General features: G+C 39.6%; 1 protein-coding gene across 1 annotated transcript in view; it reads left to right on the forward strand.

Moving 5' to 3' along the window:
- The window catches only part of LOC124593890 (juvenile hormone acid O-methyltransferase-like), a 146,833-nt gene that overhangs the window by 7,493 nt on the left and 118,724 nt on the right, over positions 1-20,616 (forward strand). The window contains exon 3 of the mRNA XM_047132237.1: positions 1,411-1,543. Within this exon, the coding sequence (XP_046988193.1) occupies positions 1,411-1,543 (133 nt within the window). The remainder of the gene's footprint in view (positions 1-1,410; positions 1,544-20,616) is intronic.

Raw genomic sequence — 20,616 nt, forward strand, 5'->3', positions numbered from 1 at the left:
GTGACAATTTCTATCGCCAATCCAACCCCTTCTTGAAAACTTTTAGCGTCCGCTCACTATAAAATTATTTATTTTTTATTTTTAGATGGAGACAGATTTTAAAGGATGGAGCACGCCTCTGCTCTCCCGTTAGAAACGACTTCCTTTTACGAGAAGAGGGGACGGCACATGTTCGACTAGCAAACTGGTAGAAAAATAAAAGCTGCAAAGGCGTGCTATTTACTGAATATGTTCCTTCTGGATATGCAGAAAGAACCACAAAAGTTCATCATTCGCTACAGGTTGTTCTGTAAGGTATCTTTGAACGAGAGACTACGGGGAGAGTAGTGTAGCTCTAGAAACTGCAAAACTACTCTGGAGGAAATAAACTCCTCTGGTCTCTACGAGACATGAAAAAAAATCTCATTCGCGCTTTCAACTCAACGGAAAAATAAGGAAAGGACACTATAGATGGGTACAGGGGAGAAGCTGCTGGTTTCATTAAAAATAAAACAGCAAATCCCGTTGTGGCTTCTCCCCCACCTCCCCCCGCCGTCCACAGTATCGGCATCTATTCGAGCTGTGTGATATAGCTGAAGAAAATGAAGACAACATGATCGTTATGAAATAATATTAGGAGAGTTGTTGGACGTGAAAACGTATCCCTTCCATCGTGCCAGAATGAGAATTTCAAAGAAATCACAATGGGATGCAGTGACAGTAAAAAAAAATGCCGTCGATAGCGCATTAGCTGCAAAATTCGGGAGCAGGGTCCTTCCCTGTCCCTAAGAGTCCATTAGAAGAACATGTGGCTTTAATACCGGGCTATGTACAACAATGGTATATTCGTATGATAATTTTAAAAACTCTTTCATTAATCGGTTGGAGGATAGACATCTTATATTTTTAGAAAAACTGTTCTTTGCCCCTAAAAAGTAGTAATTTTACAATTAGTCTATAATTTAATGCAACGTTTGAAGCCACGGGAACAAAAAAGCTGTAGTCAGTAATTTTTTTATGGAATTAATGAAGTGCCATTCTGAATTTTCACCAAGGTGTGCTCAACCTGCTGGTTTTCAAATAGCACAAGATGTTAACAGAGAGCAAGGAATGGTTACATTGAAGACCTATAACGACACTGAATATACCGTTACATGTAATTTCATTTTTGTGCTCACATTTACAACGTTATCGTTCTCATAATGTGTTCGGCGTTGTGAACAGCAAGTTCAAGCCTGTTAATTTAACTTCGTTTGCATAATGTGAAATTAAAAACACCTTATTTTGTGTAGGTTTTTAGTATTATTGTTGTAAATTTTCACCACAAAATAGTTTTGTTGTAATTCGTTCATTTGATTCTTACAAAAAACCAGAAAGTCTTATGTGTCCTCCACTGGGGCAACGCCTCCTAAGACAATTATATTTTCACAGGCGTGCTGTCCAGAACATTCACAAGCTGTTGGTGCCTGGAGGAGAGGCTGTCTTCAGCATAATAGCTAACATGGTGTTTTACACAGCGTTTGAAGAAATGGCGAAAGACTCGCGTTGGGCGCGGTACATGCAGGTAACCCTTAGGTCTACCCGATATTCTCCTAAATCTTAGAAATACTTGGGAAATTATGTTTAATAATTCTAAAAATGCCCTACTTCAGGAGAAGTCAACTTGTTTAGCCTGCCACCCACTTTTGTTTCTGTGTTAGGTATAAAATTTTCTAACCGTCCACCGATTACACAGTAAATATGATTTATGAAGTAGGGATAAGTTTACTTTACAAAATTTATAAAGCCGAGCTACATCAAGTTAAAACATACCAAAGTCAGTCCCTTATTTTCAAAATTTTTCTTTAAAGCCTAATAAAAGTATTTTCAAAATCCCTACCGGCTACCGCCCACCACGAAAGCTGAAACGCCCACTTGTGGGTGGGAGGGACCATGTTGACCACCACTGCATTCTGCCTTTTCCTCAAACGAAACTAAAGTTACTAGCCAGGAAGAATTTTCTTTTATAAATCTGAGGACTGTCGTACCCATTGCGATTGACTTTAAGATTCTCAGAGTTTTTCAACGTTCTCGAGTACTCGACGTTTCGACCCCCTGCTGCGATCATCAACAGGAGTCTTCTGGTGTCCCGTGGTTAATGAACAGGGCTAATCATAGGGCAGAGAGAGGCATCCGAGCACTCAGTCTTGCCGAGTTTCATGTACGATAAGAACCGGAAGATGCAGTATTACCGGCCAAGCTGATAACAATAAATTATACTGCACTATCCCTTGGAATATGGCTGAACTGGAATGCAATCACACTACTGTCTATGGCTCTACGTTGTCTAGGTGTCTGATTGCATCAGCCGGTTCTTGTTCAATTGATAATTCAAATGAACGCAGTTCCCTTGAACTGTACAAACATATAAGTTACAATAAATTTTGTTCCCAATGCAACGAGTTTGCAATAAATTTAAAAATTTATTTCAGCAGATTCCATAAACACTTTTTCCTGATGCCTTTTGTCAGCTTCAACTGGTATTTAAAGCAAAATCGTGCACCAGATGTGCTTAAAAGGAAATGTGAAAGTCCGTAGGTCGTCTCGTGTACCTCCATACAACGTAGGTAACAATGTAAAATATCTAACTTGTGAGCGCTGATGCGTCAAGTAAGTCACTGTTCGACAGATACGAGGGCTTGTAGAAAAGTAATGCCTCCGAATTTTTAATTCTGTGCTCTATACTGGTAGAGGTACTAAAGGTCTGGCTTATTTCTCAGTCGACTGACGTAAGATGGATTCGAATTGTAGCGTGTAAAATAGCGGTATGTACCGCAACTATGTCGGTGCGTAAGAAACTATGTGTTGTAATGGAGTGTCTAACCGCAGACAACGTGCATCCAATTGAAGTTCATAGAAGAATGAAAGCTATGTACGGTGATGATTGTATCGACATCACTAACGTCCGACGCTGGGCTGTTCGTGCTCGTAATGAAGGGAGTAAAAATCGTCGAAGGAGACCAAGAGGTGAATACAGTAAGTAGATTCAGAACCATGCAGCCTGCGGTACTTATTTGGGTATGAAGAGACTTGCTCAGTATGGAATAGCATGGAGAGCTGCATCAAACCAGTCTTCGGACAGAAGGCCACAATAACAACAACCTCATTGTGAGTGACAGAGCACAATCTCTTTCCAAAGCTTAAAGAACAGCTTAGAAGACTTCGCTTTGATAGCGATGAAGCAGTGTAGTTAGAGGTAAGGTTTTCATTCCGTCAGAAAGTCAAATATTCTACAATGACTGATCAACAAACTGGCCTCTCGTTGGGGGAATGCCTTCGTCACCAAGGTGACTGCGTTGAGAAATAAGTCCATAGACATGAAAAGTAATGAAGTAGATATTAATAAAGTTTGTTTTATTTAAAATGTTTTGCGAGTTTTCGTATTAAAAAAGTTCGGAGACATTCAAGTTCAGCACATCCTCGGAAATACGATTCTCGACTGAACTCTAGCCACAACCCTAGCGGGTATCCCGGGAGCAGTGATCAGTATTGAGGAATATGACAGGAACGATCATTCGAAGCAACAATGCCCAGTAAGCAATGAATGTAAAATTCATGCTTTATGAGCCTTGAGCACCTGTTCATCTTCGATACAGTGAAACCAATCGCACATCGACAACGACCATATACTCTGCGACTTACGCAGAATCGTCACTGGAGAGTGGGACAAACTGGACCAGAGCAGGCTTGATAATCTCATCGAAGATGCATAAGCGATGGTTTCAAGTCTGTACATATTAACGTTGGCCCAGGAATGCAGTGAAAAACCTCCAGGGGGAAGCAGAGGATTTTGTCCTGTGTGTTTGATTTGGTGATCTGAACACATCCCAAATGAAAACAATCGCATGCTTCAGGCCAATTTTTCTTTTCTGTCCCGTGAATTTACAAATAAAAGGGCGATGCACAACATTTGTTGTTGCGTGTATTTTTCGAGAAAATAAATGCAGATGTTTCGAAGTGTTTGGGTGACAATTTGCCCATTCTTTCATTTCTCGAGAGAGTGGAGAATTCAGCATACGTCCTTTGCCCAGAACATCTGCTATGAATTTCGCCTTGATCATTAATAATAAACTTTATCATCATTGCTTTTTCTCAATTCTGTTACAATATGTAGATTTTATTTTAGTAAAACGGATTGCTCTTCATATCCTCACTTCGAGAGCCAAACTGCTGAGCAGACAGCTCTCACAACGCAAGCACATTTGGCGCTGAGGTGTCATCAAGAGCAACCACTCGTGACAGACGAGACTTGTTACACTAGTACAACGCCATAGGTCCTGCAGTAGACTCACTTGTCACGAGTAGTCAATGGAGACAACAAAATCGTTCACGTAAAAGGGGCTTTAGACATAATCTGCCGAGACTTTCCAAAATAACCAGTTCTTAGCAGCCGAATTTGCACTAGTATATCATTATGATTTCTACAGGGTGAGAATTATTGAACTATTTGAATAAAACGTAAATTAGTTACAAACTACGGCGTGCACACAATTTATTCAACATATGAACGTCACTACAAATATTCGGATTTAGATTACGACATGTTCGATATTGCAGCCGTCATTGGCGATGGTGTGGCGCAGACGAATAACGAAATTCTGCATGACCCGCTTAAGTGTCGGAACAGCGATGCTGTCGATGACCTCCTGAATGGCTGTTTGCAGCTCAGAGATGGTTTTGGAGTTATTGCTGTAAACGTGTCATTAATATAGCCCCACAGAAAGGTGTCGCATGTGTTCCGATCCAGAGGATATGGCGGCCAGTTGAGGCCCATGCAGTGGCTTCTGAGTACCTGAGAGCCATAATGTGTGTCCCCAAAGTCCTCTTCCAGAACATCAAACACTCTCTTGTTTCGATGGGGTCGAGCTCCGTCTCTCACGAACCATATCTTGTCGAAATGAGGGTCACATTGTATAATGGAGATGGAATCATCTTCCAAAACTGTCACGTGCCGTTCGGTAGTCACCGTGGCATCAACCATCAACGAATATCGAACCGACAATCCGTGACCGGACATTGCCCACCACAGAGTCACGTGCTGAGAGCGAAGAGACATCTCGATCGCGAAATGTGGATTATCAGTCCCCCAAACGCGTTTATTTTGGTTACTGACGAACCCATCCATATGACGGTGGCCTTCGTTGCTAAGACAAACAACAATGCGCATGCTAATTCCCATCATGCTACGCAGCCAACAGTGCAGTTTGAACTTCCTAACGCAAACCATTCAGAGAACCTATGACGTTTTTCATTTCATGTAGTTCAATAATTGACCCCCCCCCCCCCCCCCGTATATCACTAAGGTCAACTAAATTCTAATGCGCGCTTTTGCGCTGATTAATTCAAGATGTTACAATAAGATGTGAATGAAGTGTTTCTCACTCGGGATATTTCCACACTATCACAAGTAGACATAATTTAACTTTGTTTATTTGAACAAGTAAACTTAGAACACAAGTAGTCACTATTTCTGAAGCAGCGCAACAGAAGAAAATAAACGTTTTCCAGCGATTCTTCCTAGTATTGTGAAGGAAAGTTTCATCACAAATAACTGTTCTTAAACGAAACCGGTATAGATTCTTGAGAGCTTAGATTACGTTCTCGTGAGCAATGAAAAGTCTGTCTTAGAAAACAAAGTACGTATGCAAAGTTGTATCTCACGGGCAGTACGACTTGTCCACGGCGCGGAACACAAAGGCTCAGAGCGCAGGTCGCGGGCGACGTCCCATCTGAGGCTGTATCCAAATAGTGGTGGTACTTGAGTCGCTGGCTGGCGAAGACAGAACTGGCTCTAGCCGGCTCCGTGCTGGGAGAAATACTCGAGCGGCGGGAGGTTATAATTTCCCTATTGGCTAGTGAAGCTGCAGCGAATGCAGCAAGAGATACGTGTCTGGAGTGACGCCTGTTCTGCGCCCTCTAGCTGCTTACCTACATCTACATCTACATCTACATTGATACTCCGCAAGCCACCCAACGGTGTGTGGCGGAGGGCACTTTACGTGCCACTGTCATTACCTCCCTTTCCTGTTCCAGTCGCGTATGGTTCGCGGGAAGAACGACTGTCTGAAAGCCTCCGTGCGCGCTCTAATCTCTCTAATTTTACATTCGTGATCTCCTCGGGAAGTATAAGTAGGGGGAAGCAATATATTCGATACCTCATCCAGAAACGCACCCTCTCGAAACCTGGCGAGCAAGCTACACCGCGATGCAGAGCGCCTCTCTTGCAGAGTCTGCCACTTGAGTTTATTAAACATCTCCGTAACGCTATCACGGTTACCAAATAACCCAGTGACGAAACGCGCCGCTCTTCTTTGGATCTTCTCTATCTCCTCCGTCAACCCGACCTGGTACGGATCCCACACTGATGAGCAATACTCAAGTATAGGTCGAACGAGTGTTTTGTAAGCCACCTCCTTTGTTGATGGACTACATTTTCTGAGCACTCTCCCAATGAATCTCAACCTGGTACCCGCCTTACCAACAATTAGTTTTATATGATCATTCCACTTCAAATCGTTCCGTACGCATACTCCCAGATATTTTACAGAAGTAACTGCTACCAGTGTTTGTTCCGCTATCATATAATCATACAATAAAGGATCCTTCTTTCTATGTATTCGCAATACATTACATTTGTCTATGTTAAGGGTCAGTTGCCACTCCCTGCACCAAGTGCCTATCCGCTGCAGATCTTCCTGTATTTCGCTACAATTTTCTAATGCAGCAACTTCTCTGTATACTACAGCATCATCCGCGAAAAGCCGCATGGAACTTCCGACACTATCTACTAGGTCATTTATATATATTGTGAAAAGCAATGGTCCCATAACACTCCCCTGTGGCACGCCAGAGGTTACTTTAACGTCTGTAGACGTCTCTCCATTGATAACAACATGCTGTGTTCTGTTTGCTAAAAACTCTTCAATCCAGCCACACAGCTGGTCTGATATTCCGTAGGCTCTTACTTTGTTTATCAGGCGACAGTGTGGAACTGTATCGAACGCCTTCTGGAAGTCAAGAAAAATAGCATCTACCTGGGAGCCTGTATCTAATTTTTTCTGGGTCTCATGAACAAATAAGGCGAGTTGGGTCTCACACGATCGCTGTTTCCGGAATCCATGTTGATTCCTACATAGTAGATTCTGGGTTTCCAGAAATGACATGATACGCGAGCAAAAAACATGTTCTAAAATTCTACAAGAGATCGACGTAAGAGATATAGGTCTATAGTTTTGCGCATCTGCTCGACGACCCTTCTTGAAGACTGGGACTATCTGTGCTCTTTTCCAATCATTTGGAACCCTCCGTTCCTCTAGAGACTTGCGGTACACGGCTGTTAGAAGGGGGGGGGGGGAGACCCTCTGTGGATTGAGCAAGATAGGCGGGAACCAGCATGACCGCAGGTGTTGGACTGACGATAACACGCTGAACAGAGATGCGTTGCGGGTTGGTGGAGTCGCAGGCGAATCCGAGATAGACACCAGTTTACACGAAAGTTCTCCCATAAACGATAACAAATATAATTAGAATGACTGCACAGTCTCACTAAATTATTAAAACTGCCTAAAATTACTGCTAGGAAACCAAGTGGCGTATCATTCCTATGGTAAATTACGTCCCCTTTCTGCTAGCACAGACTTCTTGTAACTCATGCATCTGACTGCTTGATTGTTATTTCATAACGTTTCGTTAACAAGCTTTCTAAGATTTATCCGTTACCATTATCTTCGCCTCAATGAATCTCTGTTAATTTTATATGCTACTGATACAATTATAATAAAATATTCAGCATGTAGACCTCTTTAAGAGGATATATTATGGTTTTCTGAGCTTTTATGGTGCAGGAACACTAACACAAAAGTAAATCGCTTCGAATACGAGCATCACACATAATCAGATGACTAGTAGACGGGCGTTCCAGCCACATATATGTATGTGTCATGTAGTCCCATAAGTCCGCTTATTATCGAAAGTACAATCGCTTGGGATATCATGCAATATTTGTGACTGGAATGAAGATTTGTTGGTAGGGACGACGCACGTGCTACCTGGGACGGATGATCATCAACAGATTAAGAAAGAAATAGAGCTGTGAACCAGAGACAAGACCTAGCTGTTCATATTTTAAAGTAACTACCAGGCAGAAAAATCTAATACTAACTTCAGAAGTTATGCAGCTGTTGCAGTAGCCCGTAACAAAATACTATCACAGAAGGATTACAGATATCAGCCACATCTTTTTAAGAATTAATATCGAGAACTTGTTTCAAAAGTTGAGAGATGTAAAACAGTGCACTTCACGAATTGAAAAACGTATTATCTTACGATTGCAGTATCAATGAGTCCCAACTGTAATGTTCTTGCACGAATATCTGGGTATCACAACTACAAGGAGCACGAAATGGTATGACTGCATAGGTCAGTCATTTGTAAACTAGATGGCGGAATTCAGTTCATTGATAGGGCAATAGGAAAATGCAACCAGTCTACAGAGAAGTCTGTTTACGAAACTATTGTGTGACCCATCCGTAGTATAACTTGTGCCAGTTCGAGCACAACCTGCATTGTTGCCAGATTTCCCTCCCTTATGACAGTGTGCTCTTTTACCAGGTATTCCCCTATCCTTACACCTCCACCTACTCCACCACCGTTCCTTTTACCTCATATATGCCAATTGACAGGTCTATGACATGAGAATCCAAGATGGCGATCGAAGATGGTGGACCTGGGAATACGAACACACTTGCTAGGTCACATTTCTTAACATGAAATTGGCGGGAAATGAAAAAAATCCTTGGTTTCTCCCACTCCTATGATATTACACTTCAGTTGCCCTACGTCCATGGCATATATGAGGTAAAAGGGACGGTGATGGAGTAGGTGGAGGTGTAGGGATAGGGAAATACCTGGTAAAAGAGCACACTGTCATAAGGGAGGGAAATCTGGCAACAATGCAGGTTGTGCTCGAACTGGCACAAGTTATACTACTGATGGGTCACACAATAGTTTCGTAAACAGACTTCTCTGTAGACTGGTTGCATTTTCCTATTACCCTATCAATGAACTGAATTCCGCCATCTAGTTTACAAATGACTGACCTATGCAGTCATACCATTTCGTGCTCCTTGAAGTTGTGATACCCAGTCCATGTCTAATGTTATTAAACAACTGACGCCACTTCTGGAATAGGATAGGACTTTTTATGCTTTTATTTACATAAATACCACGCTGTGGATGGCCTCTGCGTGTCGGAAAGGCCGAAGTAGCAGGGTATACAGACACCACCAGGGGGTTGGAGTGATGAGAACTAAATCCCACCCACTGGCTGATGACAGATGCCACACTCATACTACTGATTCAACTACCTAACGGAAAATGCAGAATAATAGCTCCAGTTTTCGCGACCAGCATGAAGTTGGCGATGGTGGTGCAGTCACAGCCGACCTAAGTTAAATTGCTCAGGAAATTTTAAAATGGAAGACGGTTATTTATACAAAAGCCGTTCAATAAGTAATGCATCACTTTTTTTCTGAAAACATGTTATTTTATTCAGGATTTCAATATACCGTATTATTCCTCTCTCTTTAGGCAACAAAACCCTATTTTTCAGCGTAATCTCATTCAATACGGTGGCTTTACGTCACCTTACTGGGAGGTCTGTATGTCCACATGGTACCACTGTATTCGTTGTTGTCAGAGCCAACGTCTTGCTGCATCAAAAACCTCCGAATCAACCACGTACTGGTTCCTGCAGAGTACATGATTCATTGGAAAAAACAAACGGAAAGTGCGAGATTCGGGCTGTAGGGTTGATGAATACCTCAACAGGTAGACAAGTGAGTCAGCACTTCTGACAGAGACGCCCAGTTGTCCAGCGAGGTGTTTGTTTGTGATCCGTCAATCACCTCGAACGTGAGTGTTCGCATGTTTCAACACCACAGAAGTAACAGCTGCGTGCAGGCTGCTGGCATGCGTTAGATCAGACAGATATACGTGACCATATTTCGATAATGATGGATGCCTTACCCAGTGACTGACTGTGCGTTTGTTCACTGGCAGGATTAAGTAGACATTCTACAAGTGTCTATGAGTGTCTGCCATGCTCTGGTCTTCCACCAAAAGAAACTCTCTGCTGGGAACACACCTCTGTTACAGACGCCATTTTGAAGACTGTACATAGCGCCGCCACCGATGGGCACCTCATGAATTTACAGTGTTTGAAACGAGAACATTTCATGAAGTCCCACAACAAATTCCACATTACTTTCCACCAAAAGTGGCTGAGAAAAAAATGTGTTGGATTACATGTTGAACAGCCACATTGAAAAATTATGGGACAATTGGTCCTATGATTACATATCGGATTGAGTTTTCGTAAAACTAAACGATGATTATTTTTTTAATTTCTGTTCCAGAATTCTTATTTTTGGTTCCCAATCTGTGCGACCGCTAAAACAGTCTTGACTGCATCTCATTTTTTTAAATACAATTTTTATTAATGTAAGTGGAATGCTTATTTCAATTGCACGGTAAGTCATCTATTGTTGAAAAAAGATTAACCATTACTTACAAGAATATTTCACTAATTGGCCTTTATTAAACTTTTTTAACTACAATATTACATCGAAAAATAATGAATTATTTTGTGACACAGAAGCAACAGAAATTCCTGTAGATGAGAATAGTTAAAAAAGTTAGAAAAATTTCTTCAATCGAAATATCCAAATATTCATATTAAGCCAGATGAAATTTTAAATAGAATTGTTACTGAGAGTAATGTAAAATTCTGAATGGATATAAGAGAAGATAATATTGGAAGAGAGCTAGAATTTAATAATCAAATTATTGAAGCTAATAAAAAGACTGTTGCTAAAGATATTCCTAAAATTACTCCATTCGAATTAATTGATATAAATTTTAATTTGGTTGATGGAATGTTTGTTAAACATACTGATCGTTTTCGCAGAGAAACCAATATTATTATTTTTTCATTTAAACCAAATGCTTACTTTGGAAGACCAATAATTTTTGAACCATATTATCCTGTAAATCTTCCTGTTTTAGATCCCAGTCAAGATTTAGAAATTACTGTAAGTGATGAAAATGACAATTTGATTGATGTTAATTGTGCTCGTGCAACAGTTGTTCTTAAAATGTTTTAATAAATTTTATCCTTACTAAATCATGAGGAAAATCGAGAGTTATCAGTTCTACTCATTCTCTGCGAATGGGAAAAGTAAACATAATTTAAATGCACCCAACTTGGATACAGATATTCAAATAAATGTTTGTGACTTCATCCAAATTATGCACAGTTATACATGAACTTAAGAATTGTTCTAGTTAACCCAGATAGATCAGAATCAGATAATCCAACATGTGATTGAAAATCCAATAAAAAATTAATCGATAAGTATGTGGCAAAACTGTTTGATTTTGTGAGCATAAAGAAAGGAAATGATATTTTATCTACAATCAAACATCCTTTTATTTCATCAGCAGCAGTGTTATATTTGACTTCATGTATTATGATAAAATAAGCTTATAAGGATAAATTAATAACGGAAAAATAAAGAGTATGAAAAATGAAGTACTTTATCCATTATTAATTCATGGTGGATTTTTTATAGATCATAAAAAATTAGGTGGGAAGGAGATTTAACAGTAATTTTTACTAGGTCTTGTAGTTCTGAAGATGCAATTCTTAGATGGCCTGATTATAATGATGCTGGAGTTGAAATTAAAAATACACTTCCTAAGGAAGGAAAATTTCTAATCGAATTGATGGAAATTTGTGTAGTGATTGTTAAATATGAACCAACTTACAAGTTAGAACAATGAAAAAATATTCTGGAAAATCCATGAGTTCGGATATCTTTTTATGAAATAAAAATTGTAGCAGTTGCAGGATTGAGATGTAAGAAAAATTTCGAACTAGATATCACTAGTTACTAGAACTCTGCAGAATGTGATATACCTTATTTCGTATTTGTTACATTGCAGACAAATCGTAAAATTAATCAGTTACTTGACTCTTCATTATTCGACCACGTTAACCTACCCTACAGAAAGAATGAAGAAACGTAATATTCCCACAGGGAATGTGGAATACTAATCAACCAAATAGTTTTCTCAAAGTATACGATCCATTTCTTGATTTTAAACGACTTACGCTACTGAAATCAGACACTGACATTTCTCTATATAACTTCATAAGAAACTGTCCTATCTATGCGATTAACGTCTTTCATAGAAAGAATATTGTAAGTTCACAGAAAACGACTATGAAAGTTTGCTTGGAACTTTTAGTGAAAAATTTTCTACAGATATACTTACTGAAAGCTTTCAACTTTACAAGTGAATAAAAGATTAGAGAAAGTTTAGGAAATCTTTACATCATGTTTTCATTTCACTTTGAAATATTTTCAGAACGATAGAGATAATAAAGACTGGGTAATGTTAATTAGAAAATGATTATTCATTGTATTTTTTTCTGAATAGTTCTTTTTATGTCGATGATTTTAGCATTTTGAATTTCCAAAATCGGTTAATATTTGCGTGAGATCGATGGACAGCACTGGTTGCAGGCCAAGCTTCCTTCAGTTGTCACTGGGAGCTTCAACTTGTATTTTATTCAGCAGCGTGTGGCTTCTAGATAAACGTAGTACTGACGTAGAGCAGTAATTTACGTCAGTGCAAACGAGGTCAAGCGTTGAGTGAATTTACGTCAGCATGACTTACGTAAGACATTCTCTCGTGCTGATATAAGAAGTTCATAACTTCATTCACAGATGGCGCTGATGGACTACACATTGAAAATAATATTTGGAACATGTTCCACTTTAAACACAAATTAATTATTTTACAATTGATTTCAGTATTTATACCATCATGTACAGTCGTGCTCACAAGTATCCGAACGACCTGACTTGCATTTCGCCTTATTCGCATGCAACCCACATAACGCAACTGATTAGCAGGTCCTCTAATCGCTCCTTGGTACAGTCGTTTGACTATTGAAAATGGTTCCAACAAATCACCACTAGAAAACACTGCTCTGTATCGCAATAACTCAAGATGTAAAGTAAAACCAAGATACTACAAATATCAGGGAACCCTTTATCACAGATAACACTGTCCTTAAGGCCTGTAAGCTCACATTTATTACAATAAATGACATACCTGAAATGCTTACTTCAGATAGGTAAAACACGTAGTAAGTTCGTCCTATTCATGATTTCCTCTTCAACGTAACATACCGTACTTATTGTTTAACACAAAATGACATTAAAAATTTAAGTTATTAACGAGCAGCTAGTTGAGAAAATGTATGAACTTCAAATGACACGACGAACCGTCTTGTTCTGCATATGGATTCAAACCCAGGTCATGCAAACTAAGCAAAGTCTTCGTGACTGACGAAAACCAACAGTCATTCCTGACTAGGCATACAGAGAGCTATATACCTCGATTTTAGACAGTATCAGTTAGCAAATATCAACTTTAAATTACATAACGAAACATTTTTAACGGACGCGAATTCCTACTCATCATCTATTGTCCTTTTTAACGAACTACGAGAGATGTTAAATATTGCTTCTTTACAAGTAACTTACTTGAAATGCCGTGAGGTAAAGATTTGTGTGGGATAGGGATTCGAACCCAGAACCTAATCGGATTGTAATTGAAGCACAATCAACTGTGACGTATCAGATTTTCTCGGCAGTAGCTTGATGTTTTAACTGAAATGACTAGACGAAACATTAATTTTTTTCTTCCCAGAACTCCAACCTGGCACTTATCGCTGTTATATCCTACAGAAAACGAACGTTAAATATGGATTTGTTACAACAGCAGCAACATGTGAGCACGTTTGAACTAGAAATAATATGACGAAGAGTTCAGTGCTAACTGGGAATCGAACCACACACATATCGTTGTTGACTGCACACTGAGAGACTTCAACTACCGAATTTTTCTCAACTTGCAGCTCGGAATAACATCCTTGAATTTACAATGACCTCGCAAATAGTTCTGTGTCTCACTAAGCGTCAAAAACGTCAGATATCGTTAGTGTTGACAACGAATAAAAATACATTCAAAATCTAAATTATTATCCACCAGCAGATAGGTGTTCTCATGCTAGAGCTTGATAATACATAATGGAAACTTTAGTGCCGGGCCAGAATTCGAACCCATTCACGCGCAATATGTGGAGATGTTGAGGAATCTGCAGTTTTGAACAAACAACAAATTATTGTCGAGCTGTTTTGTCACGAAAGGATCAAATTCCGCGTTAAGGGTGGTCTGAATTGCATCTCCAGTTCAGAACCAATTTTATCGACATACAAAAGCTCAAATGAAAGATGAAATAAGTGACCTGTGATCCTACTTGGCGTTTGTTCCGTCACTAGAAATAAATAATTACCATAAGAAAGATTACTGCTGAAGTTGGAATCGAATCCAGACCAGAGGTATAGGAACCTATCATCAGCCCAATAGACCACCAAATCCTCTTCTCTGTGAAACATTTTTCTATCGTAAAACGTTGTTCCATACTAGATGAGAATTCTGACTAACAGGCTCCCTGTAGTGTTGTGAAGCATGTTCTGTACATTCCTTTACTTGGTTGACCGAATCGCCATGAACTAACTGCCTCGGCTACCCAGTGCATACATTCGACTCTATTTTCGAATCATCGAAATAAAATCACGTAACTGCCACCTACACAGAACTGCCAACAGTGTAGGATGCAGAAATTTAAATAGGAGGTGTTCCTTTCCACTTGAGCTACTCTATTGCGCTAAATGTTTGTTGAAAACGCCGTGCAATGCAAAAGAAAAACTGTAACTGTCTGTCTCTCAGAAGTTATCAGTCTAATGAAACGTTAAACATAATTCCCTTCACTTCTCAACCCAAAATAGTCGCATGTCGAAAAAGAGCTAACTTCTGCGACATTTTGTTGTTTTCAGGTTTAATAGACGGCCAGGCAGTAAATACATCTCGCAATTTTTGTATTATGTATGGGGAGAGCGCATCGTGCCAAATGTTCAAATGTGTGTGAAATCTTATGGGACTTAACTGCTAAGCTCATGAGTCCCTAACCTTACACACTACTTAAATTAAATTATGCTATAGACAAACACTCACACACATGCCAGGGAGCGGACTCTAACCTCTGGCGGGACCAGCCGCACAGTCCGTGACTGCAGCGCATCAGGCAGCTCGGCTAACCCCGCGCGGGCCACATCGAGAAAAAATACGTAAGAAAGGCATTTTCTACACTAACTGACGTGTGGTAATGGCATTTTATTCTTCTTCAAACCTTGTTTGACAGCTTTAATTCAGAACAAGTTTTCTATATGCATGTAATCAATAAACTGCATGTGCATTGTCGGACTGTTATAGATAACATCAGAGAATTCGCATATATCATTGATGATTAATTTCCCTCTCATGTTTACTATTCTTTTAACAACACGAAAATAACCTTACGAAAATTGTGCATTGCATTATAAGAAATGAAATAAAACTACCCATGATAACCTTACGACGAAACTCTGTTTCAATAAAACTGAGTATCTATTAACAAGGGTGTCTCTTTCGGCACGAATTAGAAAAATACTATTCACTTACATTTCGATTGGGTTTGTGTTTGATTGGTATGCTGTGTCATACTCAAGTGGTATGCAAATGTGGTATTTCATAAATAAAGTTATGTATTCCTAGAAACCCAAAATTTGCTTGTCGGGTACGGAAAGAGGCGTTACCTGTTGTGCAGCATTGTAAGTTTTTCACCATTGTACTATGAGCAGACAGTATTTCCTTGCGATTTCCTTATCGATGTTTGATCTGACTGCTTGTAGCTCTTTCACAGAAGGGATAAAATCGTTAGAGTCAAGAGACTGGAACCGCAAACAATAACAGCCGCTTTTTTACAGCTCAGCAAGTTACCACAGGGCTATGGAAGATGCATGTGTTTACACTTACTTTTACAAGGCCAATAGTGGCTAGAACTCATAAACCCCTATTTAAAGGACGAGATTACTTGCGATTTTCACGTGCAACGACTTTACTGGGCTTTCTCTTACCATCTGCTAGGTGCTTGAATCTAAAATAAGGATTCAAATTTTTGTGCCTGAGCCACAATCGAACCCCACACATACCGTCCTTCTTTATAATCCACGAATACAGCTGAAGTAACAATTGCTTGGTCACCAATAGTAAGATGTGTGCTTGTTTGACCAGAAATAACGACACCTATTGTGATTGTTGGCAACACGTGAACAGACATTAAAAATGCACGTTAATTTTCACTACCACGCCGGTGTGCACGTAATAGGGCTTGAAATGAAATTATGAATATTTTTGTACTGGATCAGGATTCGGACCCACATACTTACCTTTGGAGAAGATCTAGAGAAGATTGCAGTCTTGGGAAAAGGAACGAAATGATTGAACTATTCTGTTCCAAGAGATTCAGATCCTCGAAAGAGGAGATACGAATTCGAATCACAGTCCAGCACCAAATTTTTCAACGTCTCTAGTTCAATCGAGTGCCAGTAAAATAAGAGCCCTGTTCCTTCAAATGCATATCGGTTCATCAAATAAAGCAAAATTTTCTAATGTAAGCAAGTTTACTGGTGACAGTATTTCTGTTTACCATGACTTCCGCCTGTGTCATTTCCCAACGTAAACCGGCTCCGCCCAGTTGGTAATGAAGGAACGTGATGTTTAATGCGGATTCTGGATTAAAACGTCGTTCTGTTGATGCTACCAGGGATAAAGTAAATTTTTTTGTGCCTCTTAAAAGTAAATGCCAGAACCCATGCGTTGCACCTGTCATAGTTCGTTCCACCAGACCATTGTGACCTCATTTTCCAGCCCCAGGAGTGTGCTGTAACGGATGACGTGATTAGCTTACAAAATTAGTTACTGTGGAAAAAATGCGAGTGTATCGAGTGGTTAAGTAGAAGTAGGCTTCTGACGCGGAGATTATGCTATTCTCATGTCAGCAGGATGTAAAGACTCTTCTAGGCATCATAGCCTCGATGTGAAGCCATTTTGAAATTTTCACTAATTCAGCAAATGTCTTAGTTCGAGAAAATCCAGTGTGAAGTGTGAAGTTACCGGATAATTCGATTATTACCGTCATTATTACTATCATTTTCTTCATACCGCTGCTGGAACACATGTGCTTGAAGATCATTTAATGCCTTTTGGTCATTATAGAAGTAGCTGCCCAAGAAGAGGTTCTTTCCCTGTCTACGGAATCCTTTTCATGTTAATATCAAACATCAGCAATTACTTGTAGATTACATTAAAACTAAAGTAATTGATGAAGACGTTACTCGACAACAAAAACGCGCTGCCTTTCTTCATTTACTTGCGCCTAGAAATGGCTGCCGAATACTACGAAACTAAAAGCCAAGGGATCTTACTGCCTTCCGACATACGTCGCTGTCAGTTCTTCCATATGATTTGGTCGACGTGACCTGTTACAAGTTGTATATGACAGAGAATGTTGTAGAAAATCAATTGTTTTCCTTTGCAATAAACAGAAAAATTTTCATTCTAAGCTATCCCAGTTCAAAATTTTCGCAATATTAGTTCAAATTTAATATTCGCTTCTGTAATGTAGGAAAGTATTTCACAGTTGCAAAACCCACATCCGACTCATTGACGTTACACTTAGTCGCTGACCATAAGTTCTAGCTCAGAGTGACACCAGTTTAAGTAACCTAATGTAGCGAAGACTGTTTGCCAGTGTTCTTTCTCGCCGGAATATATGAAATTCGCTTATTGGGCTCAGTACACTGTGACAGTAATTCCTGTGTGTATGCAATGCATACGTATTGTAGAATATAGTGGTGTTCTGGCTTCCACTTCTGTATACAATATGCCTTACCTAAACGGGACCTTTATCATTACAGGCCCTGGGCAGTGCAACATCATACTGACAACAGTAATATGCTAATACTGACAACCTCACTGTTCTTTTTAGCTGATTTTGTAATCATTTAAATAAAACAACATGACCTTCCAGTGGGAGACATTTTGTCCCCCTTTTCCTTCTGTGAAATTTGTCAGTAAGCTTTTTGCTTTCAAACCAGCGAAATGAGGCAGAGTACAGCCAGTAAACGATTCACAAACCACGATTTAGTGCCTTTAAGACGATCTCTTTAAACATTGTCGTAGATGAAGGAATTTAGTTTCTTCGTAATTCGTCTTATGCAGCAACACTCACAGATATCATAAATAGGAATAGGTCTTCATCCAGGTATAAAGGTTCTAAAACACAGCTTGTGTCAGGTTGATCTTTTCGTCTGATAGCACCGCTATCTACTACCTTTGTGTGTTATTTCTCGGTGTTCAAAAAGCAAAATATTATGCCTGCTCCCACGAGGTATTAGAACGAGATCGCAAGAAGGCTAACGAATTATAATCAAAATGCACTGAGACGCCAATTTGGTGTTAAGTCGACAGATATAGTTGGATATTATTGCCTGTATTACTGTCATCCAGTTGTCGTCTTCTCTTACCGAGCTTTTCATATTAACCTGAACACAAGACGCCGAGATAAATGTGTATATTCTCCGTGACGAAACATCCCACATTTCAATCATCCTGATCCATTCATTACGTGTTTTGGCAGCAGTGAGTGATAGCAAATCTGTTGTGAGGTGACGAATAACAATAACAATGTTAGTAATAACACATCAGTAATCAAGGGTGTTTACTGCATTACAGACAATAGTTAACGATTAACAAAGTAACCAAGAAAGGCTGAGTGTTTAATTGTCGCACTGCGTAGGTGCTGTAACCACTTTGTTACTGAATTCTGTTCTGGTTGTTTGCAGAGAGAAAAGAAAGAACCCTGTATCCATACATTTCGCTAGTACAAAGAGATACTACCTATCAACTACCCTTGCTTTACATCACGAGACGAACATAGCGTCATCGAGCAGATATTTGAAATACATTTATATTTTTTCTCTCTCTCTCTTATTATTTTTCTTTTTATTTTCTGAGGAAAGCTTTGAGAAGCGCGAGTAATAAGGAAGTAGGCATATAATCTATTTACAGTTAATTTCGTCAGGATGCATAACGCAAAACTACACCTTTTAAAATATTATTGCGTAATTCCAGTTATTGACAGTGTATTCGTGAGCTTGCTCGCATTCAGTGAGGTGAAACCTATCGCAGAAGCAAGCAAAACACAAATATTTCTTGCACCATGCGCAACACACAAACGATATCTCGCTGCACTGACGTGTTGTCCAATATATTGCTCGGAAAACATATCTGATTCATGTTGCTAAATACAGCTCTATCAGATATCGATCTGGATGTGTACCAAGTGTATAAAAGTATATCTTGAAATATGCACAAAGGCACATAGAGGTATTAGACTGAAACATAGCCATGACCAAGATTGTAACTGGCGTCGACAGCATCGTCTTCTACCGCCTCGACAGCTCGAATGGTGACGGTGCTCGGCCGGTTACTTACGTTTACTGGTATCAAAGCTACAGCATGAAAATACAAAAATGTTAATAACCCGAAGATCATTAGCTTTGGAACCCATAGTAAAGTAAAGCAGTCATCAGTCGGAAAATTGGTTTGAACACCACAGTGCTTTAATAGGCACGGTCGTGTTGGAGGTTGTATGCCATTGCTTTCCTCCGACCTTTCAGTTGACTTACCTAGCCAGTTAATAGGGGAACCTACAGTTTAACGTGGCTTTTGGACCACAGTGCAACTCGGCATTTTTCACGTCAACAAACACTGCTGCCGCTGCACGTAATGAATGGATCAGAATGACTAGAATGTGGGATGTTTCGTCACGGAGAATATACACATTTCTCTCGGCGTCTTGTGTTCAGGGTAATATGAAAATCTCAGCAAGAGAAGAAGACAACGCGGTGCTGGTGATGCAGGCATTAATACTCAACTATTTCTGCCGACTTAACAACATGGCGACAGACTAATTGGCGTCTCAGTGTACTTTGATTATAATTCGTTAGTCTTCTTGCGACCTCGTTCTAATACCTCGCGGGAGCAGGCATAATATTTTGATTATTGAACACCGTGCAGTACCACACAAAGATAGTAGATGGAAGGATAGAAAGAAACAATCAGACTCATGGGTGTGAATCCAGTTCATTATTAGAACATTGAACAAGAGGGAAACATTACGAGAGCAATGAATACACTGCATAATATACATTATTTGTATAGATCTGAAGACGAAAAAGCGCAGATCTGCACAGTGCCCGCATCTGCACTTTAGTTTCTGTCTTAATGGGCATGATTTTTAGTTTCTTCTCTTCTGAATTTTCAGGTGAATTGATTATTACGTGGCACAGAATAATTACTTAACTGTGTTTCTTATATCTTCCATTCACACCAAAATTTTTCTGCATTCTCGTGCAATTCATGAAATTCTATTTCTATGTTCACAAGACTGCACGTAGATGCAATCGATTTGGAGGTGCAAAGTGTTTGTTATCTTACTTTTCGTGACAGGTGGGCAAAGTTGATTTCCAGAGACTTTATATTGTACTGAAATAATTTTTTGTCACAAAGTAACAAGGT

Source organism: Schistocerca americana, chromosome 2, assembly GCF_021461395.2.
Source record: "Schistocerca americana isolate TAMUIC-IGC-003095 chromosome 2, iqSchAmer2.1, whole genome shotgun sequence".
Lineage (NCBI taxonomy): Eukaryota > Metazoa > Arthropoda > Insecta > Orthoptera > Acrididae > Schistocerca > Schistocerca americana.